This window comes from Mangifera indica, chromosome 4 (genome assembly GCF_011075055.1).
Source record: "Mangifera indica cultivar Alphonso chromosome 4, CATAS_Mindica_2.1, whole genome shotgun sequence".
Taxonomy (NCBI): domain Eukaryota; kingdom Viridiplantae; phylum Streptophyta; class Magnoliopsida; order Sapindales; family Anacardiaceae; genus Mangifera; species Mangifera indica.
This window is the reverse complement of record NC_058140.1, coordinates 18,538,421-18,563,493: the sequence shown is the minus strand read 5'-3', so window position 1 is coordinate 18,563,493 and position 25,073 is coordinate 18,538,421. Positions and strand designations below refer to the sequence as shown.

Genomic DNA, 25,073 nt, shown 5'->3' with positions numbered 1-25,073 from the left:
AGTCTCGTATATTTAAAAAAACAGAAAATGCTATATAATACTATTGGTTTTTAGAATATTAGTTAAGGTAGATTGATACACATGATCTACACGGTAACTTCATTATATATTAAACAATTTGTCAAAAGAAATAAACTGAATTTTTTTCAATCAGTCATTGATAATGAGAAATTTTCTTTCTTATAAGCTCATACCCTATTATATTTCTCTTGATTAGACAAATAAACTTTAAGATAACAAGTCAATTAGTTTAACCAGATAGATGAATCTTAATTAACTCCAAATTCTGTCAAAATAAGATCCTACCAAATATTTTTAATAAACTTACTTCTTAGGTGAAATTGAACTTTCCTTCCCACATTATAAAACTAACTTTAACTTAAAGACTTAAGATAGACTTAACAAACCACATCATCCAGTATGGTTAAAGCCAATGAATCTGACATTTCTAAAATATATAATAGAAAAGTATAAACAAAATTATCGTAATTTGAATAAAATAATTTGAAAATGCCTCAAAATTTCCAACAATTCACTATAAATAGGGGGGCTGGGGTATTGCTTATTCACAGTTGAAATCATAATCAAATATGGCTATGCAAACCTCTCCTCTGCAATTCCTCCTGCTCCTTCTCACCTGTCTAGCTCAGACAGATAACCTCAAAGCAGCTGAACATATCTATACTCCCTTCAACCGGAGTTCTTTTCCAAAAGATTTCATCTTCGGAACTGCATCCGCTGCTTACCAGGTTCAAAAGATAGCATACTAAAATGCTAAGATACATATTCTTTTATTTTTATGTGTGATGGTTTAATTAATTTGTTTATAAATTTTATACGATTTTCAGTATGAAGGTGCTGTAAATATAGATGGGAGGGGCCCTAGTATATGGGATACCTTCACTCACAAGTACCCAGGTTTTTCTCCCATTGATAATCTATTACGATTAGCAATATTTTTCTTCATTAATTATATGTAAGTAAACACTGTCATGCATATGATATATATGTTTATTTGTGGTGTATATTGTAGAAGGAATAACGGACAGGAGCAATGGAGATGTTGCAGATGATTTTTACCACCTTTACAAGGTTTGGAGAAAGATAAAAATGAGTAATAATTTTACGAAATGAGACTAATCAATGATGTTTTCGAAAACTCATACTGCAGGAAGACGTAAAGATAATGAAGGAAATGAATACAGACGCTTTCAGATTCTCCATTTCGTGGTCAAGAATACTACCCCGTAAGATACATGATTGTTCTTCAATGTTAATTAAGTGATTATTTGTTTATTAATTACTATTATACTAACACCATCAATCTATTAAATTAACCGAATTAATTGATGAAGATTAAGGCTCTAGGATAGCGGTCAAAATAAAATTATCATTAATAAAAGACAACTCTTTTTTTTTAGTTTTAAAATTGAATAATTTGCCTCTTGCATATTTAAATATATTTCTTTTCTTCCATTAATTGTCACTGATTTTTCTTTTTTTCTTTTTTTACAACAACTAGGTGGAAAAATAAGCGGGGGAGTGAGCAAGGAAGGAATAAATTTTTACAACAACCTCATCGACGAGCTGCTGTCAAATGGTGATAAATATAACCTGCCTAACATAAATAGTTAATTAAAATTGATTTGTTCAATGGCTTACCCATGATTGAAAATACACATTATCACGTGTAATATATATCCAGATTACAAAAAAAGTATATTGAATTTGTGGGTACATTTCCAGGTTTGCAACCCTTTGTGACTATCTTTTATTGGGATCTGCCTCAGGCCTTAGAAGATGAGTATGGTGGCTTTTTAAGCCCTCAAATCGTGTAAGTGAGCAACTTCATTTCTCTTACTGAGTGAATATATTTCTAGGGTTCTAGCGAGCTATCATATAAATAGAGCCCATATTGTACATGATCGTATTTATGATATTACAGGGATGATTTTCGAGACTTTGCGGAACTCTGCTTCAAAGAATTTGGTGATCGCGTGAAGCATTGGATCACTCTAAATGAGCCATTGACTTTCACTAGTACTGGTTATGACACGGGCATATATGCACCAGGCCGGTGTTCCAAATGGGTAAATGCAGCATGTCAGGCGGGAAACTCCGCCACTGAACCTTACATTGTTGGCCACCATCTGCTACTTTCTCATGCCGCAGCCGTCAAACTATACAAGCAAAAATACCAAGTTATTCAAAAGGGCAAGATTGGTATTACACTGGTGACATCCTGGATAGTACCTTCCTCCGAAAAGAAATCTGATATTGAGGCAGCATATAGAGCCCTTGACTTCACGTTTGGATGGTGAGAAAATCTTTATCCAAAGGATCCAATCATAAATTTTATATATATCTGCAGATTTTTCAACTAATTAAATTTTAAAATATATACAGGTATATGAACCCAATTATCTATGGCGATTATCCATTCAGTATGAGAAATATTGTGAGACAAAGACTCCCCAAGTTCACCAGGGAGCAATCAGATATGGTGAAAGGATCTTTTGATTTTATCGGTATAAATTATTACACTGCAGATTATGCAGCTAACATTCCTGTTGCCAATACCGTCAACATTAGCTACTCAACAGATTCTCTTGCTAGTTTGACCAGTAAGTACACCTCAAATAAATAAAAAACCGATTATATTTACAACTGATCGAAAGTTTAAAACATGCGCTCATAACTTAATCTTCCGTCTCTCTCTTTTCCAGCCAGTCGCAATGGCATTCTAATCGGTCCACAGGTACATCTAAATATGAATTATTATTATTATTATTATTATTATTATTATTATTTTGAAAAGAACACTGTTATTGAAGAAATATATGAACAAGAAATAACGCAATAAATTTTTTTATGTTTGAACAGGCGGCTTCAAGTTGGCTTCATGTCTATCCTAGGGGTTTACGAGATCTGCTGTTATACGTGAAAGAAAAATACAACAATCCTCTTGTTTACATAACTGAAAATGGTAAAGAAAACAAAAATCCTACTAGAACTTCATTGTACCAATCCAGTTTATAAAAAATATTTTGTACATGTAATTTGTAATTGAAGTCCATGCATGCCATTTAATTTTCTTTTTTCTTTTGACTTTTTTTCCAGGGATTGATGAATTCAATAATGCAAGCTTACCGCTAGAGCAGGCCTTGAAGGATCCCGTGAGGATAGATTACTACCACCGCCATCTTTTGTTCCTTGAAAGAGCCATTAAGTGAGTTTGATTTCTGTTTGTTCATGTCAAAACATATGTAGTTCTTCATCTGTTAATCAATTAGTGACTCTCAATTAATATCTATAATGGCAGGGAGGGCGCAAATGTGAAAGGATACTTTGCATGGTCACTGTTAGACAACTTTGAATGGTCCTCTGGTTATACTGTGAGGTTCGGCATCAACTTCGTCGACTATGAAAATGGCAACAAAAGATATCCTAAGCAGTCGGCCATTTGGTTCAGGAATTTCCTGCAGAAATAGATGGAGCTACCCATGCCGAACATCAGACATAATAATAAAATCATTCTGTTATAATTTCAGTTAAAGCACGGTTTATCTACTCGTGTTGTATTGTTCTCAATGTATTTGTATTTTCATATTTCTCATTAATAAGTCTGATGTATGGCCGTTGCCTTCATATTTCTTATTAATAAAGTTTCCCTTACTAAGGGTTTCCAAGAAAATTTTCATCTTGGGGCTGCCATGACTCATGAGGCCACCTAAAGGGACATTTATAGTTTTCGACAGCTGGTTTTGACTCGAAAATTAATTACGTAAAGAGTAAGTTTCATTTGGCCACCTAGGTTTGGTTTAAAATACTTTTTCAGCCCTAGATAATAAAATACTATTATTACCTAAAATCAAACCTATTAGTGAAAAAAAAAAAAAAAACCTATTAGTAAAATGACCTTCTTAATACTTACCAGAAAAATTACTTTTTTATTGTTACTATTTCACTTTTTCCAAATGATAATATGATCTTAAATTAGTAAAAAGAAAAATATTTTTTTAATTATTCAAAATTCATAAGAACTACTTATTTTCCATTTCTTTCACTTTGACCTTTTCTTTTTCTCTTTCTGGTTTTAAGTAAAAATAATAATAATAAATAATAATAGTAATTATATTAGTAAAAATATAGATAAAGATGTCAATGATATATAATTATATGTTTGGAAGTAAAGTATAATTTTAAAAAATGTTAGTGGTGGGGATTTTGGAAATTGAAAAAAGTTGGGATTTAAAATTTCAATATATCCATAAGTATTATAAAAAAAAAAAACAAGTATATCCACAAGGAATTTAACACAATCCAACAAATTAGGGGTATAAATATTATATTATAAATTATTATAATTATAATAGTATTTTCAAAATATATAGAGTTAAATATAATAATTTTCGAAGGAGCACATTAGGTTTTCAAAAGATCTTAGAGGTGAAAAAATTTCACACACAAAGAATAAAGGTTTGGCTCAAAGTTCCTGGAAAACTAAGGTGTTGTATGTAACACCTGGCCCACTTTTATAGTCATGAACTATAAATTTGGACAAATGGACTGCAGTTTGGATCAACGCAGGCATGGCAAGGAGTAGAGTTCCTGTGCTAATGGGTGATAATGGTACACAAAGTGTTAGGATGTAATGGCCATATATTGAAGGGGTATTCAAATTTTTAGTCTTATTTTAATTTTTGTATACATATAGACCATTCATCTTAAACTCTAAATAAATATATCACAACAATAATCTATTTTTCTAAAATACCTCTCTTAACGCCACCCATGCAAAAAGATTCTCACTTTTTCTCTTTTTTTTTTTACAACTTTGAAAGATATTTTGTGTCAATAAAAAATAATTGAAGTAGTGAGATAATAGTATAATATATAATATGATGATAATTAACAATTAAAATAGTCATTAATATCACTTTCAATATGAACTAAAAGTCAAATATAGTAAAAGGTTAATTTAGAAGATTATTTGGCACACGGGATTTAATTAGAAGTAACCTGGAAAGTCTTCTTAGTGGGAATATCAAGGGTTGGTGTCAACGCCAACCCTCTTCCTTTGGATTTAATTTTTAAAAAATGTCATGAGTCACGTCAATCACATATGCTTCAATTATTTTTCAAAGTTTTTCAATATTTTAATTATTTTCCACTGACACAAGATGTTTTTCAAAATTATAGAGACAAAGAGAAAAAATATGTTTACATGAGTAGCATTAAACGGGTATTTTGAAGAAATAGATTATTGGTACGGTTTATTTGTTTAGAATTTGAGATAAATAATATATATATATATATATGAATTAAAATAAGACTAAAAATTTAAATATCCCTATATTCAATTGAAACTAGTAAAACTGCAACATTATCCTACTAGTTCTTTGTTTTTTTCTGGTTACATTTTGAAATTTTTACCACATATTTCCATTTTAAAGCTAGATCTAACTTGCATTTGCTTGTTTTCAGAGGCCCAAGTCACATTTCCTTGAGTTGGACATAAAGGTTTCATTAAGACAATAATTATCCAATATAGTATTTTTCTTTAAATGACGAACAATCTATCCAAGTTTATCATCCATTTAGAGTTAACAAATCATCAAGTATTTTAAAATTTTGATTTTGATATAACATCCACAAATCTCAAACCAGAATCCCTTTATTTAGAGATTTCACATGTTTCATCACTCAAATTATCTTTTGATATTCTAACATAATTATTCTGGAATACCCTTTAATTTTTGTTTTTCTCCATTCACATGGCTATGATTTCATTGCCCATACTTTGGCAATACTTCACAACCTGTCACTTGATATAACATTTTGGCAATACTTCCAAACATTGCTTACATTGTCCATACTTAAAAAAAAACAAAAAGATACATATGATTCACATGATAACTTATATTATTATTTTTATTTTTATTTTTTATTTGTGACACCTGATGGACTATGCGATATATAATAAACATAGTTAAGGTTGTGATCTCCCTTATATATATTGAATTTTTGTTAATCAATAAATATGATAGTGAGATATCTTTTTTTCAAGCTCAAACCCTATTATATTTTCCTTTATTAGACAAGAAAAACGTAGGATAATGCGACAGTCAGTTTAATTAGAAATATAAATATTAATTAATTTCAAATTCAATAAAATTATTATTTTAGTGAATAATTTTAATAGGTATAATTTTAACTAAATTCAAACTTTTCTTGAACAAAATAATTATAAAAGCTATTTATTATATTTAATAATTTTTTATATTAAAAAACTAACTTTAAATTAACAATAATACTATGTGCTCAATTTTTTTGCACAAACAATGATTTGTCACAATTTGATTGGTTATTGTTTTATTTTTAATTTTTAACTGTTCAATCATATAATGACACGTCATTGTTTATGTATAAAAATTATGCACATAAAATTATTCTTAAATTAAAGACTTAAAATGGATTTAATAACCATTTCAACCATGTTTGTTTAGTCATTCATTTTCAAATTTTACCGATATGGCCAAAACCCATGAATTTGACACTTATTAATTGTTTTAGAAATTAAAATATGTACTCAGAAAAGAGTAAATAAAATAATTTGGAAATACCCCAAAATTTCCAATAATTCATTATAAATAGGGGGCTGGGGTTTTGCTTATTCACAGTAGAAATCATAATCAAATATGGCTAGGTAAACCTCTCCTCTGCAATTCCTCCTGCCCCTTATCACCTTGCTAGCTCAGACAGATAACTTCAGAGCAGCTGAACATATCTATACTCCCTTCAACCGGAGTTCTTTTCCAAAAGATTTCGTCTTCGGAACTGCATCCGCTGCTTACCAGGTTCAAAAAATAACGTACCAAGATACTTACAGATTTTTTTTTTATGTGTGATGGTTAAATTAATTTGTTTATAAGTTTTATACGATTTTCCGTATGAAGGTGTTGTAAATATAGATGGGAGGGCCCCTAGTATATGGGATACCTTCACTCAAAAATACCCAGGTTTTTCTCCCATTGATAATCTAATACGATTACTAATATGTTCTTCATTAATTATATGTAAGCAAATACTGTCATGCATATGATATATATGTTTATTTGTGGTGTATATTGTAGAAAGAATAACGGACAGGAGCAATGGAGATGTCGCAGATGATTTTTACCACCTTTACCACTTTTGGAGAAAGATAAAAATGAGTAATAATTTTACTAAATGAGACTTAACTGATGATGTTTTAAAAAACTGTTACTGCAGGAAGACGTAAAGATAATGAAGGAAATGAATACAGATGCTTTCAGATTCTCCATTTCGTGGTCTAGAATACTACCCCGTAAGATATATGATTGTTCTTCAATGTTAATTAAGTGATTATTTGTTTATTATTTGATATTTAATACAGCTATTAATTCCCATTGAAGCCAAAATGACATAATACTGCTCACTAGATTACCTTTCGTGGAAAAAAAAAAACCCAACACACTGTTATAACGTAATATGATCTTTTTACTCTTATTACTTACCCAAAAGAAAATTACTTTTATCGTTATTATTTTATTTTTTAAAATTATAATATAATTTTAAGTTAATAAAAATAAAAATATTTTTGTAGTTACTCAAAACAAAACTTACTTGTTTTCCATTCTTCTCATTTTCATCATTTTTTTCTCTCTTCTCTATTTTGGGTAAGAAATTATAACAAATAATAATAATAATTATACTAGTAAAAATTTAGATAAAGATGTTAATGATATATAATTATATATTTGAAATGAAATTAAAACTTTTAAAAATGTTAGCGGTGGGGATTTTGGAAATAAAAAAAAAATTAGATTTAAAATTTCATTTTATCCCTCATTAGTATTTAGAATGACAAGTATACCCACAAAGAATTTAACAAAACCTAACAAATTAGGAACCTAAATATTATATTACAAATTATTGCAACTATAATAGTGTTTTCAATATATATAAAGTTAAATATGATAATTTTTGAAGGAGCACAGTGCGGCTAGGTTTGCAAAGGATCTTTAGAAGTGAAAAAATTTCACATACTGTATCTACTAAGTTATAATTGTTTCATCATCAATTTGTAATATGTCGCTTATATATATATATATATGTATGTTAAAAACAAAGAACAAAGGTTTGGCTCGAAGCTCCTGGAAAACTAAGGTGTTGTATTGTAACACCTGCCTCACTTTTATAGTCATGAGCTCTAAATTTGGACAAATGGACTGCAGTTTGGATTAAGACAGGCATGGCAAGCAGTAGAGTTACTGTGCAAATGGATGCTAATGGTGCACAAAGTGTTAGGATGTGATGGCCATATATTCAATTGAAACTAGTAAAATTGCAACATTATCCTACTAGTTTTTGGTTTTTTCGGGTTGCATTTTGAAATTTTTACCAAATGTTTCCATTTTAAAGCTAGATCTAACTTGCATTTTTTCTATTTTTAGGGGCCAAGTCACCTTTTCTTCAGTTGGACATAGAGGTTTTATTAAGACAACAATTATCCAATAATTTTTTTTTTTTATGATGAAAAGTCTACCCAAGGTTATCATCCATTTAAAGATAACAAATCATCAGATATTTAAAGAATTTGATCTTGATATGACATCACCAGATCTCAAATCCGAGCCCCTTCATTTAGGGATTTGATATGTTTTGTCACTTAAATTATTTTTTGGGATTCCAGTATAGTTATTATGGAGTACCTTTTAATTAATGGTTTTCTCTGTGCACATAACTATGATTACGAGGCTGTTAAAAATTCACAACCTGTCACTTCTAGGCCTGTGCAAAGGGATCCTATGAGCAATGACCATCAAAGGAAATAGATTAGAAGATGTTATCTCTACAGATCGGGAGTCTGTGGTATTATGAGGCATGTAAAGCCTAGTCTAGTGCTTGGAATTCCCAATCATACCAACATGACTAAGAAAGATTAATCAGACAAATTGAATACACTTTCACTAACAAAAGTGGCAGCTAACAACATTTACTATTCAAACTCAAAGGTTGAGGAAAATGGAGTGCCTGGAATTCCCGATCAAACCAACATGACTAAGAAAGATTAATCGGACAAATTGAATACACCTTCACCGACAAGAGTGGCAGTTGACAACATTTACTATTCAAACTCAAACGTGGCGAAACAAGGAGTGTCTGGAATTCCCAATCATACCAACATGACTAAGAAAGATTAATCGGACAAATTGAATACACCTTCATTGATAAAAGTGGGAACTGACAACATTTACTATTCAAACTCAAAGGTAGCAGAACAAGGAGTGCCTAGAATTCCCAATCATACCAACATGACTAAGAAAGATTAATCAGACAAATTGAATGCACCTTCATTGACAAAAGTGGCAGCTGACAACATTTACTATTCAAACTCAATGGTGAAGGAACAAGGAGTGCCAGAAATTCCCAAGCTATCAAATGTTTGGATCAAAAAATTCTCTCAAAAGTAGATAAGCATAAGATATAGCTATAATCAAACTCAAAGGTGGCAGCTGACAACATTTGCTATTCGAACTCAAAGGTAGAGGAACAGGGAGTGCTAGAAATTCCCAAGCTGTCAGATGTTTGGTTCAAGAAATTCTTTCAAAAGTAAATAAGCATAAGATATAGCTATAATCACTTCAAAAGTAGACAAGCATAAGATATATCTTTGAATATTCCCTCCTTACAAACATAAGTTGAAGCAACTTTTTTTTTTTTATTTACGTCTTTCTAATATATTTCGATTGCTGGAGATATAGTTGGAAAATATACCTGAGTCCACTATGTGCATTCAAACTTTCTGCCATGCAACTTATCTCCTTTGAAGGATTTTTCTTAGATAATATGATAATTGTATGAAAATTAGAAATACAATTAGTGAATACAACAATATGGTAGGTTGCAGAAATGAATTCAACAAGACAAAAACTTTACTGTACATGGATAATGAAAGCTATGCTTCATAGTTCTGCCAAAATTTTAGATAAAGATTAAAAGTATAAAAGATACCAAGTCAAAAATCTGCGTAATAAACTTATCAAAAAATGAAATGAGACAAAATGTTATAGATATTCAAGTTGGATTTTGATCATATTTGAGTTAGAATTGAGTTGCAATAGAAGGACATGATGCCAAAATTTGAACATAAATTTCAGCAATCTAAACAAATCCAAACATATGGTTTTTTGACTATTCTTTTAGATAGATCGATACATATGGTTCTCTATCTTTTATTCATTGAATCTTGATATAACATTTTGGCAATGCTACCAAATATAGCTTTCATAATTCACACTTACAAAAACATAGCTTTCAAAATCAAGGAAATTAACATTTCAACAAATACTTTTAATAAACATAATTTTAACTGAAATTGAACTTTTTTAAAACAAAATAATCATAAAACCTATTCATTATATTTAATAATCTTTCACGTTAAAAAAATAACTTTCAATTAAATATTTAAAGTATATTGAATAAACATTTGATCAATGGTTGTCAAGTTATTCATTTTCAAATTTTATCGATATAATCAAAACCTATGAATTTAACACTTACTAATTGTTTTAGAAATTATAATAGTAATAAAAAGGAGTAAATAAAATATTGGTTAATTGAGTAAAATAATTTGAAAATACCTTAAAATTTCCAACAATTCTTTATAAATAGGGGGGCTGGGATTTTGCTTTTTCACAGTTGAAATCATAATCAAATATGGCTATGCAAACCTCTCCTCTGCAATTCCTCCTGCTCCTTTTCACCTTTCTAGCTCAGACAGGTAACCTCATAGCAGCTGAACATATCTATACTCCCTTCAACCGGAGTTCTTTTCCAAAAGATTTCATCTTTGGAACTGCATCCGCTGCTTACCACCTTCATTAATTATATGTAAGTAAACACTGTCATGCATATGATATATATGTTTATTTGTGGTGTGAATTGTAGAAAGAATAACGGACAGGAGCAATGGAGATGTCGCAGATGATTTTTACCACCTTTACAAGGTTTGGAGAAAGATAAAAATGAGTAATAATTTTACTAAATGAGACTAATCAATGATGTTTTCAAAAACTGTTACTGCAGGAAGACGTAAAGATAATGAAGGAAATGAATACAGACGCTTTCAGACTCTCCATTTCGTGGTCAAGAATACTACCCCGTAAGATACATGATTGTTCTGCAATGTTAATTAAGTGATTATCTGTTTATTAATTGCTATTTAATGCAAGTATTAATCCCATTGAAGCCAAAATGACATAATACCGCTCACTAGATAGGACAAATAGAAGAAATTTCTATGTCATTATATTAAATACAATGGAAAAGATGCTTTTGTCCATATCATAAAAAATATTTCCTTTATTATACATGCCGCTCACTAGATAGGACAAATAGAAGAAATTTCTATGTCATTATATTAAATACAATGGAAAAGATGCTTTTGTCCATATCATAAAAAATATTTCCTTTATTATACATGCCGCTCACTAGATAGGACAAATAGAAGAAATTTCTATGTCATTATATTAAATACAATGGAAAAGATGCTTTTGTCCATATCATAAAAAATATCCCCTTTATTATACATGGTGGGATTTTCCACCACATGTTTTGACTTCGGTCATTTTATAATGTGAATGTATTAATAGCTTGAAGAATTTGATTTAAAAATTATCATATACTTGTTTGGTGGGACAGCTATTTATAGAAGCCCCCCTCCTTCACTCCATATACAATTTCTCTTCTCTTATCCGGAAGTTATATTTATGCTTTGGCTTCTTCCTCTACTTTCTTCCCAATTCTTCTTTAATTATTTATCTTTTTTATATTTATTTATTAAATTTATAACACTCTTGACCATATATCATGATGCTGGGGATTTTAATTTAATTTAATTTAATTTTTAATTTGACTTAATTATTCTTTGTTGAGAAAATAACTTAATTATTTTCTAAATTTATATTTAAGCTTCGAATTCCATCTCTAGAGGTGGCGGCTGTGTTTTGAAAGCCATATGAGATTGAAATTCATCCTAAATTGAGCAAGATAAATCATATTAAATTACAATTTGATGGTCAAGTCACAACAATCCCATTATGTCTAATATAAATTTAACAAATTTATTTTAAAATTATAATTATATTATACTAACACCATCAATCTATTAAATTAACCGAATTAATTGATGAAGATTAAGGCTCTAGGATAGCGGTCAAAATAAAATTATCATTAATAAAAGACAACTCTTTTTTTTTAGTTTTAAAATTGAATAATTTGCCTCTTGCATATTTAAATATATTTCTTTTCTTCCATTAATTGTCACTGATTTTTCTTTTTTTCTTTTTTTACAACAACTAGGTGGAAAAATAAGCGGGGGAGTGAACAAGGAAGGAACAAATTTTTACAACAACCTCATCGACGAGCTGCTGTCAAATGGTGATAAATATAACCTGCCTAACATAAATAGTTAATTAAAATTGATTTGTTCAATGGCTTACCCAGGATTGAAAATATACATTATCACGTGTAATATATGTCCAGATTAGAAAAAAAATATATTGAATTTGTGGGTACATTTCCAGGTTTGCAACCCTTTGTGACTATCTTTCATTGGGACCTTCCTCAGGCCTTAGAAGATGAGTATGGTGGCTTTTTAAGCCATCGCATCGTGTAAGCGAGCAACTTCATTTCACTTACTGAGTGAATATATTTCTAGGGTTCTAGCGAGCTATCATATAAATAGAGCCCATATTGTACATGATCGTATTTATGATATTACAGGGATGATTTTCGACACTTTGCAAAACTCTGCTTCAAAGAATTTGGTGATCGCGTGAAGCATTGGATCACTCTAAATGAGCCATTGACTTTCACTAGTACTGGTTATGACACGGGCATATATGCACCAGGCCGGTGTTCCAAATGGGTAAATGCAGCATGTCAGGCGGGAAACTCCGCCACCGAACCTTACATTGTTGGCCACCATCTGCTACTTTCTCATGCCGCAGCCGTCAAACTATACAAGCAAAAATACCAAGTTATTCAAAAGGGCAAGATTGGTATTACACTGGTGACACCCTGGATAGTACCTTACTCCAAAAAGAAACCTCATATTGAGGCAGCATATAGAGCCCTTGACTTCATGTTTGGATGGTGAGAAAATCTTTATCCAAAGGATCCAATTATAAATTTTATATATATATGCAGATTTTTCAACTAATTAAATTTTAAAATATATACAGGTATATGGACCCAATTATCTATGGCGATTATCCATTCAGTATGAGAAATATTGTGAGACAAAGACTCCCAAAGTTCACCAAGAAGCAATCAGATATGGTGAAAGGATCTTTTGATTTTATCGGTATAAATTATTACACTGCAGATTATGCAGCTAACATTCCTGTTGCCAATACCGTCAACATTAGCTACTCAACAGATTCTCTTGCTACTTTGACCAGTAAGTACACCTCAAATAAATAAAAAACTGATTATATTTACTACTGATCGAAAGTATAAAACATGCGTTCATAACTTAATCTTCTGTCTCTCTCTTTTCCAGCCAGTCGCAATGGCATTCTAATCGGTTCACAGGTACATCTAAATATGAATTATTATTATTATTATTATTATTATTATTATTATTATTATTATTATTATTATTATTTTGAAAAGAATACTGTTATTGAAGAAATATATGAACAAGAAATAACCCAATAAATTTTTTTATGTTTGAACAGGCGGCTACAAGTTGGCTTCATGTCTATCCTAGGGGTTTACGAGATCTTCTATTATACGTGAAAGAAAAATACAACAATCCTCTTGTTTACATAACTGAAAATGGTAAAGAAAAAAAAAAATCCTACCAGCACTTCATTGTACCAATCCAATATATAAATAATATTTCGTAATGTAATTGGTGATTGAAGTCCATGCATGCCATTTAATTTTCTTCATTCTTTTGACTTTTTTTTCCAGGGATTGATGAATTCAATAATGCAACCTTATCGCTAGAGCAGGCATTGAAGGATCCCATGAGGATAGATTATTACCACCGCCATCTTTTGTTCCTTGAAAGAGCCATTAAGTGAGTTTGATTTCTGTTTATTCATGTCAAAACATATGTAATTCTTCATCTGTTAGTCAGTTAATGACTCTCAATTAATATCTATAATGGCAGGGAGGGTGTAAATGTGAAGGGATACTTTGCATGGTCACTGTTAGACGACTTTGAATGGTCCTCTGGTTATACTGTGAGGTTCGGCATCAACTTCGTCGACTATAAAAATGGCAACAAAAGATACCCTAAACAGTCGGCTATTTGGTTCAAGAATTTCCTGCAGAAATTGGAGTAGCCGGCTACCTATTCTGAGTATCATATGTAATAATGAAATCATTCTGTTATAATTTTAGTTAAACCACAGCTTATCTAATCACTAGCCTTGTCGTTGTATTGTTCTCATGCATTTGTGTTTTCATGTTTCTCATCAATAAATCTCATGTATGGGCGTTGCCTTCCTATTTCTTATTAATAAAGTTTCCCTTGTGCCACTAAAGGTTTCTAAGAAATTATTCATCAGTTGGGCCACCTGGGGTGTTCAAGATGTAACATCTCCGGTCCACGTTAAGCCCATTAATCTGTTATAGATTTGTTTTTGATTTTACAAAACAAAATGCATTTTGATTCAATTAGAAGTTTATATAGTATTTAACAAGTTTTGTTTTATTATTTTTAACTAAGAATAATATTATATGTATCTATTTTAAATACATAAAATATATATATTTATATATGTCATCATATGATCGGGTAATATTTTATTTTTAATTCAAGATTACCCGATTATAAAATAACATATATAAGTATATACATATTTATATATTTAAAATATGTATATATAATTTTATTATTTAATTAATATAGAATATTTATACATATTTAACTTTGTTGATATGAGATTCACCTAAGAATATTATAAAATATTTTAAAATTAAATATCTTTATGAGGAGTATTTATAGTAAGAAAAATTAGTTAAAATAATCTAATTTTATTATAACTAAACGATATTAACTAATACTTTATAGATTATATCGACATAATTGGTATCTTAAATTAATATTTGTTTTATCATTACCTTTAATTTTAAGAATCATGACCTATTAGATACCTTTTCATCTAAAAATTTATCTAAAATTTTGTTTAAAATGAAGAAATCCAACAAAATTTCATCTCAATTCAAGCAAATATGCATTTCATTTTTTGCACTTAATTTATGTTTTGTGATTCTATTTCAATTTTTATTGTTATTATTTTTATTATAAGAATGATTTTTAGTTTTGTTTATATAATTTTGAGTTAAATTTTTTGTAAATTACCATACATATCTTTGATAGAATTAAGGAATGACAGAAGTACCTCATTATTTCATTAATTTTTATTATTTGTATGTAATTTTATATTTAAAAACAATGTATTTATTTCAAATCAACGTTATTATAAATGTTTGATCAGAATTTGAATTATAATATTAGGAAATACTTGACGCCGTGGACAGCTGCCAAATTATATGAAGCTATTGTCAATGCATTGGCTTAAGGAAATAAATGAATGGGAAAAGGCCAATGTCCCACCCAAGTTTTGTTGAGATGACCAATATATATCTATAATAGAAGAAAAATTCAAATATTTATTCAAAATTTATTTTGTTAGGACACACCCACATATTTTCTATTACGGTTAAGGGATAAATTCATCATTTGATCAGTAATATTAAAATAATTAAAATTATCTCATTTTTCTCATTTAATTTAGAAAACTAATATTTTTTTTCTGAATTAATTTTAAAAAATTTACTTTTCTCTCCTGAAATCCAACCACTTTCTCTAATAACAGGCGACCAACAACAGAAGAGTCTTCATCCAAAGGTCGTCTTTTGGACAACAAGTGTTGTCTAAATTTAGACAATGAGTGTCATTCAAATCTGGACTATGTTTAGTCATCGAGATCTCTAGATGACAAAAAATCAGCCATTCTAGATGACGAGGGTTGTTCAAAGTGGATGACGAGTGTCATCTAGAGAATGGACAACATTTTGTCGTCCAGTGAAAGATGACGAGCCTCGTCCAGTTTAGACGATATTCATCGTTTAACCTCCAATCACGTCATTCGTTGGTGGTTGAAGGGAGAGTTAAAACAAATTAGGAATTTAGAAGGGAAGTCACTTTTTCAAGTTCAGATATAAGGGTTAAATGTTAATTTTTAAAATTTGAGAAAAAAAAGAGGTATAATTATATATTTTTAATATTATTAATAAATGACAATTTTACCCTTATATTTAATGAAAAATTTAACGATAGTTTAAAAATAGGTGAATGTTTAAATTATCATAAATATATTTTTGAGATTAAATTAAAATTTAGATGGGAAATAGCTGTTTACCCTAAATGATTGATGAAAGCAAGCGGGGGAGACAAACTCAACCCCAATATCACATGAGGAACAGTGCACATTGATGTGTGAGCTTGCTTTACTTGCTACAATTGCTAAAATACTCTTTTCATGTATCTATGAATCTTATTTGTTATGAGGCAAGTTTCCATATTATAATGGCTGGCCTAGCAGAGGGGCAAGAAACTGGTCTTGAACTTGATGTTAGATGTTCATTATTATTAATATTTTACTAAATTAAACTTATAAAAATTAGGTGAAGACGTATGAATTGAATTATTAAAAGATTAGGTCAAGGTCAAAAGTCCCCATGGTCAAGAAATTTCATCTTACAATGTGGTAAAAAAGCTAAGGGCTAGACTCAAGGTTAAAACAGAAGCCCTTTTTGCATATAAAAGTAGTTTATTATTATATATTCTGTCTTGCAAAAAGATGACCCTTTTCGCCTGTAACAATGAATATAATATGTTTCATGCATAACCTGCATACGACGTCGTTTCAAGAGTTAGGCGGGAGAGGCACATAAAACGGCTCCGTCTGATTGGTTTTGCTTTCTTTTCCGCTTAATTTTTCATATCTCTTGTCTCTTTCGATCTCTCTTTTTCTTCAAGGTATCTTCACTTTTTTTCCTTTGTAATCTCTTTCTCCTTTTAATTTGTTCATATGTTTAATGTTTCCCTCATTTCAGATCTAGTCTATAAATATTCCATAAATGTACTGCATTGCGATTCTTCTTCATTGTTTATGTAATTACAAGTACCTAATTTCTTCATCTGATTTTACCTGCCCATTATTAATGAAGAGGGCTGACAATTTATAGGGAAAATACTAGAAAAGAAAAAATGGGATATATAGGAGCACATGGAATAGCGGCGTTGCACAGATATAAATACAGTGGAATTGACAACTCTTATCTTGCCAAATATGTATTGCAACCTTTTTGGAGTCGTTTCGTCAAAATCTTCCCTCTATGGATGCCGTATGTTTCCTTTTAATTTATCTCTTCCTCTAGTTTCATATTATTTTGTTCTGTTGTATATGTTTTCTTACATTGTTTTTGTGTTTGGTTTTGTTTCTGTGTTCGTTTCGGGGTTTACTTCAGACCAAACATGGTAAGATATATCTTAATCACGCTTTACTTTGTGTGGAAATTTCTTGATTTCTTGACTTTTTGCTTATTGATTTTGTTTTTTTTAATAGATTACACTTACTGGATTCATGTTCTTACTCACGTCTGCACTGCTTGGATATGTAAGTAGCAATTCTTTTCTTTCTTGTTACATGTAATAAATGTTAGGTTTTCCACTTGATAAATGTAATAAAGTGAAAATTTAACTTTACGACTGGTGAATGATAACTTAAAGTCCTGAAAGGTTCACACAAATGGGAAGTGGTGAATTTGCATTGACGAAGTAGTAGTATATGTGGGTGAACAATGAGAAAATGGGAGGTGCAAACTTTGTAAGATTTTTTGGAAACAGAAAGGCTTTTCTCACGAAGATGTTCATTATGGTTTGAACGATTTTATTTTTTTAAGCTTTTGATTTTAATTTGTGCTTCAGATATATTCGCCTCATTTGGATTCAGCTCCACCAAGATGGGTTAATTTTGCACATGGCTTACTTCTATTTTTGTATCAGGTTTGTTTAACTGCCCACGCAATGTATGGATTATTTACTGTGAATGCATTTGAGCAATATTATTCCTTTGGGCATGATTTTCTGATACCAGCTACATGCTAGACTTTTGATGCTGTCGATGGGAAGCAAGCACGACGAACAAATTCATCAAGTCCATTGGGCGAGCTTTTTGATCATGGTGATTTCCCTTTATTATGCCTTTTTCCCAGTATTACTGTTTGATATTAATGTGCAATGTTGATGAAATACATTTCTTGGTGTTTCCAATCTATTGCAGGTTGTGATGCACTTGCATGTGCGGTATGAATACACTATCTTTTGTTGTTATTCTGGTAACTGTGGCCACTGTAATTCCTTTGACATATTTGTGGGTGCTTTCAGTTTGAGGCCATGGCTTTTGGAAGCACTGCCATGTGTGGAAGATATACTTTCTGGTTCTGGGTAATTTCAGCTGTTCCATTTTATCTAGCAACATGGGAACAGTAAGTATCCAAACTATATCATTCTTTTATTATTATTATTATTTTGCATAAACATTGGTAGAATAAGCATGCAATGTATGGCTATGAAGTTACTGAATCTATATATCATAATGATGATTGATTTTTAACCCTGCATGTTGGATATTGTTTATAATATTTGAGGTTTTTCTTTTGTGCCTGCTGCCTTTATAGCTATAACATAGAAATGGATTTCTGTTTCCAGTTCTGTTTTCTTTGTATAAGTTCTATTGTTCCTATTTTTTGTTAATCAAGTCATCGATGTTGATGTTTTCTGCTGTTACAGCTATTTTACCAATACCCTTATTCTTCCTGTGGTCAACGGACCTACAGAGGGTCTTATGCTGATTTATGTAGCCCACTTTTTTACAGCCTTAGTTGGTATGCTCCTACTCCTCGCACATATAAGTCTTTATATATATGCATGTGTGTATGTATTTTTAATTTTTATTTTCTCTGTTTTCCCTTTGATAGTTTCTTGATTTCTTTTTCATAGGCGCTGAATGGTGGGCTCAGCATTTTGGGAAATCTATCCCCTTCTTCAGTTTGGTGCCACTGATTAATGGTAATGCTGTATAATTAGGACAGATGATTATTATGTTTCACATGAGCTTCACTATAGCTCACAACATTTGACACTTGACAAATGGATTCAAATATACTGGATATAGTTGTGATAGAGTGCTCACTCTCATTTATGAAAGATTCTATAGTAAAAACCTTCATATGTTGGACATTCAATGTACCACTTTGTATTTTATGTGATGCTGTTAGTTGTGAAACTGTCTCTAGACTTTTATATTTTGGTTACCATATGATAGGATGTGGTGTCTATATGTTTTAATGTGTTGTTATTTTAGAACGTTGGCCTAAGAAACATCTTCTGAGGGCTTTTCCAGAGACTATAGTGGCCTTTTTCATATGTAAACATTTCTTCATTCGTGTCGGATGGCATATATTTCATGTAGAGTGATTGGCTTCGTGGCACATGCTGCCCCAATGCATTCTGGATTTTAGAACTTTTCCACATCATCAGCTACTTCTTATGATAATACGATATGTTCTTGATTCTTTTTTTCCTGACTGCCCTTGCCAAGTTGGCTGTTTTTGCATACCATTATATGTTTTGTTTTCTCATTTTCTGTTTCATAATATGTTAGTTAACTTGAAAAGGTAGTATTACTTGTTGTGCGCGCACCCCCCCCCCCCCCCCCAAAAAAAAAAAAAAAGACACTTTGAAATGTTGGATTGCCTTGCTATGATGCATGTTCTGGTAGCTATTGTAATAATTATCTCAGGAAAAATGATGGTTGTTGATCAGTGATTAATTCAGTTTTTTCTTAGCATTTGCAATATATACTTCTTGATATTACCATTGTTTTTCTCTTTCCTGTCTTTTTTGAATCTGTACACTAACTTGTTTTGTTTTATGCACATAAATATTTTCCATTTTTGAACTTCAGGTATCTCAACTTACAAAGCTGTGCTATATTTGATGATAGTCTTTGCTGTTATACCTACAGTTTACTCCAAGTAAGTAGTTTTTCTATCCTAAAGGTTGAAATTGAAACCTGACTTTGGTCCATGTGAGGATCTTCATATACTCTATGACATCTTATATTCTGGCTTACTCACTATTAGATTGATGTTCTTGTAGAGTCTTTTGCTGCTTATTCATCTCATTACTCAATTATTCACAGTACAGCTCAAAACAGGGTATTGGGGTTTGTGAACCCACAATATTGGAATGGGCAGCTAAACTTGAGTTTTAAGTATTGTTTTTGCTTCCTGCTCTCCATTTTGTTATGGTCTTGAGTCCATGTCTGTATGGTTTATTTGTGCTCAAATTTTTATCATTGAGGGTATTTTGGAAATTGGAATAACTATGAAATTTTACACATTTATATTGTTTCAGCCCAGAATTTATAGTTAGAACTTATACCTGGCTTAATCTTGGCTCAAATGTATGACCCTGTTCAAGATCTTTGCTGAATGTCTTCTCGATCTCCCTTATATGTTCTATGTTTCTTTGCAGTGTGGCAAATGTCTACAAGGTCGTTCATGCACGAAAAGGAAGCATGTTACTGGCTTTGGCAATGGTAATTCTTTAAGTTTGGTATTTGATTCTTAATTCCAATATGCTTATGAGGTGTTTTTTGTTCTTGACAGCTTTACCCTTTTGTTGTACTTATGGGAGGAGTGCTTGCATGGTATGCCTCAGCCTTGGCCCACATTTTTCATTTTTAAACTAGTTCTGGATGTTTGCCTTCATTATATAGGATATGTTTTCTTATGCAGGGATTATTTGTCTCCATCTGATATTTTGAGGAACTATCCACATTTGGTTGTTTTGGGAACTGGGCTTGCGTTTGGATTCCTTGTGGTAAGATATAACATTTATGTTGCTGCATCATAGAATCTCTAACCTCTTTAAAGTTTGATATATATTTGTTTTTGCTAGTGAAGATTAATTTGAAACAAATTATCGTATTGCCTGTTGCCATTTACTGGAAGAACCAAATATTTTGCTCATTGTTGTGTCAGTTGTGTGCTATATGCCTTCTAGTATCTGTCATTTCTGAGCTAATGGTGTCATAATTGGCAGATCTGTTCCATGGTTTGACTCACGGTGCCCTGACTTTTAGTTTGTTGACCACAAGGAATATTTTATATATATATATATATATATATATATCCCTTTTGCTTTTGTTGAAATTTCTTTTGCAGTATATGATTGAATTACTTGTCAGATTGTTGCTGATCAAAAGCTTATGTTGACAGGGAAGGATGATTCTGGCTCATTTGTGTGATGAACCCAAGGGATTGAAAACTAATATGTGCATGGTACGTAGCATTTGCACTCAATTTATGAGACCGATGCATTGTTTTTAGAACAACAGAGCTTTATTTTCTCTTTTCAATTTCTTACTCAATTAATTTATGGTGAAAAAAAAAATTTATTTACCTTCCTGTTCCTCTTTGAGGTGTTTGAATTTTCAGAACATTACATGCCCTGCATTACTTAATGAATTAATTCTGTTATTGGAAATGGGATTTATAAGTTTTATGTGTTTCTTGTGCAGTCACTATTGTATCTTCCCTTTGCAATTGCAAATGCACTTACTGCGAGACTAAATGATGGGTTTGTTGAAGTTTGGTTTACTTAGTGTATCTACTGATCATGTCACTGTAGTTAGTCTTGACTGTTGGGATTCCTTTTCATTTATGGACACCTTTTGTTCAATGTTGCAGAGTTCCATTAGTTGATGAGTTTTGGGTTTTGCTTGGGTACTGTGTATTTACAGGTAAATAGTGTTATTGTATTATTATGCAGTATGCATGTTGACAGTATCCTGTGAATCTGTGTTTCATACAGCAATAGCATCTTCCCGAAATTTTCTTTCTGGAGAAGCAATTTATTATGAATTTTATTGGCAATCATTGTTCCTTTATCTGCATAAAATTATATATATATATATTGTAAATTCTACGATTTTTCTTTTCAGTTTCATGTAAAGTATATTTCTTGTTCATGGTCCAAGGGAAAGTACTTTTTTAATGTGACATAGCTTTTATATATTGTGATCTGTGCTTGATGGTTCTCTTTTGCTTGACCTAGTGGCCCTCTATCTCCACTTTGCCACATCTGTTATTCATGAAATCACAACTGCTTTGGGAATATATTGTTTCAGGTAAGAATTTTACGGTAACCATATTTTGATGATCTAGTTATTGGAATTTATATTGGTTAAATTTTTTAAACCTAGGAAATCATTGTATTTGCTTGTTGTTCAGTATCTTGATAAGCATCATTAAGGTCTAGATTAGAAGATTGGTTCCTTGCCATGTATTGGACCATTATTTGAAAAGTTTTTTCCTCGTTAAATGACAGGATAACCAGGAAAGAAGCTTGAAAGTTTCTTGATGCTTGTGTTTGGGTATTCTCTTCCCTTGTTCATGACCTATGTATTTTCATAAGTTATATCTGTTACCGATCTGCGTTTGATTTTTTTTTTCAGCCGGCAAGATAAGAGCAATGCAACACAACCTGAATTTGGCATATCATTTTTTATTTGGTGTTTGGTAATAGATTCTTGGATCGGATCCATTGTTTTGGGTCTCTACACGCTGTTCTAGATTAGATATTAAGTGTCAGTAGGTAATTTTGAAAACACCATTGATGTTTCCATATTCTGTAATTTGTTGGGACATCTGGCAATTTGAGAAGTATTTTCAAATTTCTTCGTATTTTATATCAAAGTTGAATTCTATAATGATTAAAAAGGAAAAAAACTGTTAAACTTGGGCGGAGGAGAACATTCAAGTCATATTTAATTTTGCAAATTCAACATCATAATTCAGGAATTTCTATTATAATAAACACTAACAAAAATGGTCGCTGGGGAAGCTCTAAATTGATTATATTTTTCATAACACTAGACTTTTTTAAAATGATTTTGAAAAAGCCAATTGAATTATGGGGGCAATGACTGTTTGTCCAAGGAAGTAAATACAATTTTTTTTCATTGAACTGGATTCTAATTTCACATCCCTACAGAGCTTGTTTTATACACATAACGGCAGGACAAACTGTAACTTAGTATAACAAAAGAATAGCCCAAATGCTCATTCCCATTTGCATCTGATCTTATTAATATGCTTGAAATCATAAGTCAACACCAACCTTCCATCCATTCTTTTCAATGCGTATCTCTCAACCAACACATAACAGCCAAATTTCCTCCACTCACCAACTCCTCCAAACTTCTCTACTCTGTTCACACCAATTTGCCTCCCATTTCCTCCAACCCACCCAAATCTTTCTTGCTCCCACTTCATTCTCTCTGTGATTAGTGTACTCAACCCCACACCCAGTTCTCCTTCGTTATTGCTCAAACCCCTGAACCACATCATCCCATCTACCACGTTATTCTCATCAGGCATACATTCAACTCCACCGAAGAACACCACTACCGTTTGGACAGCTGCATCTACAACTGCAACATTATCCTTGCTATGATCATTTTCACATGCAAATATTTGTTCCCATCTTTGCTCAAGTGTCACCTTGTAATACATTGAACTGCTTATTTGTTGTTTTGGTGTTCCCTCTTTGATGAACATGAAAGGACAGTACCATCTCCCCACAGCCACGGGGTTAGAAGTCTTTTGTGATAATGGGAAAGTGAAATCTGGAAAGGAAGTGCGGAGGTTAGTATCAAGGCCTAGCGCTTCAGTAAGGTAAAAATTAGAGGGAGTTTCTGTCACCACTGTCCATCCCTTTCTGCTCAAGAACTCTGGTGGATACCCATCTGGAGCCACTGATTTGGCATAAAAGCCTCCCCAGTCTCCGTGACAAATCTCAAATTGCTGATAAATGTTATCGTGATAGAAAGGTTCTGGCTTTCTGTCGCGAACGAAGTTGCAGAAACAGCAGGTTGTCAAATCCTCCTCGTTTGCGTTTCTGAATGCTTCCCTGAAACCCAATTGGAATATGCATTCATTAATTAGTCTTGGAAATAAACTAAGGGCCATACCTCAGGTAACCATTTTTTGAATACATGAACGAGAATATATTTATATATATTATTATATAATTAAGTGATATTTAACCCTCAAATTTAAATCATTCAATCACATTATTAGACATAGTTTTAATGATAAACTAAGCCTGGCTTTCTTTTGAAACACAATTTATGGAGGCCATGAGATAGAAAAGTACAGCTTATGTTATTATACTTACCCTTTATGGCTGCCCCGTGGTTGAATAGCGTAGTAGCGATTGGAAGATAGAGGGAGATTAAGAACAGGAATGAAGACGACGCGTTGGTAATCGGCGCCGTCTGAGGTTGGATAGCAAGTTTTGAGGTTCTTGTTTTGGGGGAAAGGAAGCTCCTTGAGTTCACCGCTTTTGCAGAGGCCAAAACAACAAGTAGGCTCGGCTTCTTCATCTAGGATGACCAAAATACCTGAATTTGGACCTTCTGGAGGAGGCAATGAAAGAGCTGATGGATCCTTTTTGTACATGGAAAGAGGTCTTGTTACGTACATCTTTTCTTTTCTGAAAATTTCTTTGATCTATCCGCTTTGTAGATTGAAATTCTGGTTTTGTGTTTTGAATGCTAGTATTTATAGTAAAAAACACGATGGCTAATTTCAGTGGCGTAGGCAACTCAGACGAGTAATGTGATGGTAGTCAAGATGTTGATTGTTATTAATTTAGAGATTTACGTAATCAAAAGTTGATTTATTCCATGGTCAATCATGGAGTCTGGATTGAAGTCGTCGACATGATTGCTGAGTCGTATTAGCTACACATTCGAACCCATGTTCTTCTGTTCACCATTAATTCAAACATGGCAACTATTCTTGAAAGCGTGACGTCATTGGTATTAAGTTATATCCTAAGTTAACATGAAACTCCGGTCTCTCAATTTTTCAGTTTCTGTCTG

At 31.6% G+C, this 25,073-nt stretch overlaps 4 protein-coding genes across 6 annotated transcripts; 3 read left to right on the top strand and 1 right to left on the bottom strand.

Moving 5' to 3' along the window:
* The first annotated feature begins 577 nt into the window (after nt 1–577).
* On the top strand, nt 578–3,694 carry LOC123213739 (beta-glucosidase 12-like). Its single transcript, XM_044633241.1, has 12 exons — nt 578–749; nt 849–918; nt 1,034–1,092; nt 1,172–1,247; nt 1,523–1,600; nt 1,747–1,834; nt 1,946–2,317; nt 2,407–2,624; nt 2,727–2,758; nt 2,884–2,986; nt 3,121–3,229; nt 3,323–3,694. The coding sequence occupies exons 1-12, from the start codon at nt 591–593 to the stop codon at nt 3,489–3,491; spliced, it is 1,533 nt and encodes a 510-aa protein (XP_044489176.1). The 5' UTR covers nt 578–590; the 3' UTR covers nt 3,492–3,694.
* Nucleotides 3,695–10,723: 7,029 nt separating this feature from the next.
* Nucleotides 10,724–14,583, top strand: LOC123213740 (beta-glucosidase 12-like). Its single transcript, XM_044633242.1, has 11 exons — nt 10,724–10,810; nt 10,978–11,036; nt 11,116–11,191; nt 12,391–12,468; nt 12,615–12,702; nt 12,814–13,185; nt 13,275–13,492; nt 13,595–13,626; nt 13,773–13,875; nt 14,011–14,119; nt 14,213–14,583. The coding sequence occupies exons 1-11, from the start codon at nt 10,747–10,749 to the stop codon at nt 14,385–14,387; spliced, it is 1,374 nt and encodes a 457-aa protein (XP_044489177.1). The 5' UTR covers nt 10,724–10,746; the 3' UTR covers nt 14,388–14,583.
* Nucleotides 14,584–16,944: 2,361 nt separating this feature from the next.
* LOC123214113 (choline/ethanolaminephosphotransferase 1) lies at nt 16,945–22,859 on the top strand. 3 transcript variants are annotated; one of them, XM_044633846.1, is made up of 20 exons: nt 16,945–17,092; nt 17,302–17,460; nt 17,584–17,593; nt 17,682–17,732; nt 18,044–18,121; nt 18,224–18,299; nt 18,399–18,421; nt 18,503–18,603; nt 18,908–19,002; nt 19,118–19,186; nt 20,085–20,154; nt 20,657–20,720; nt 20,791–20,831; nt 20,920–21,004; nt 21,403–21,465; nt 21,705–21,763; nt 21,874–21,926; nt 22,241–22,313; nt 22,514–22,559; nt 22,641–22,859. In XM_044633846.1, the coding sequence occupies exons 2-19, from the start codon at nt 17,324–17,326 to the stop codon at nt 22,533–22,535; spliced, it is 1,170 nt and encodes a 389-aa protein (XP_044489781.1). In that variant the 5' UTR covers nt 16,945–17,092; nt 17,302–17,323; the 3' UTR covers nt 22,536–22,559; nt 22,641–22,859. The 3 variants fall into 3 exon arrangements, with proteins under 3 accessions (XP_044489781.1, XP_044489782.1, XP_044489780.1); XM_044633847.1 differs by having other exon boundaries at nt 16,972–17,092; nt 17,284–17,460; XM_044633845.1 differs by lacking the exon at nt 16,945–17,092 and having other exon boundaries at nt 17,122–17,460.
* A 255-nt stretch (nt 22,860–23,114) lies between these two features.
* Nucleotides 23,115–24,730, bottom strand: LOC123214114. Its single transcript, XM_044633848.1, has 2 exons — nt 24,365–24,730; nt 23,115–24,097 (listed from the first exon to the last, which is right to left on the bottom strand). Exons 1-2 carry the CDS (start codon nt 24,670–24,672, stop codon nt 23,248–23,250), a joined length of 1,158 nt encoding a protein of 385 aa, XP_044489783.1. The 5' UTR covers nt 24,673–24,730; the 3' UTR covers nt 23,115–23,247.
* Between the last annotated feature and the right edge of the window lie 343 nt (nt 24,731–25,073).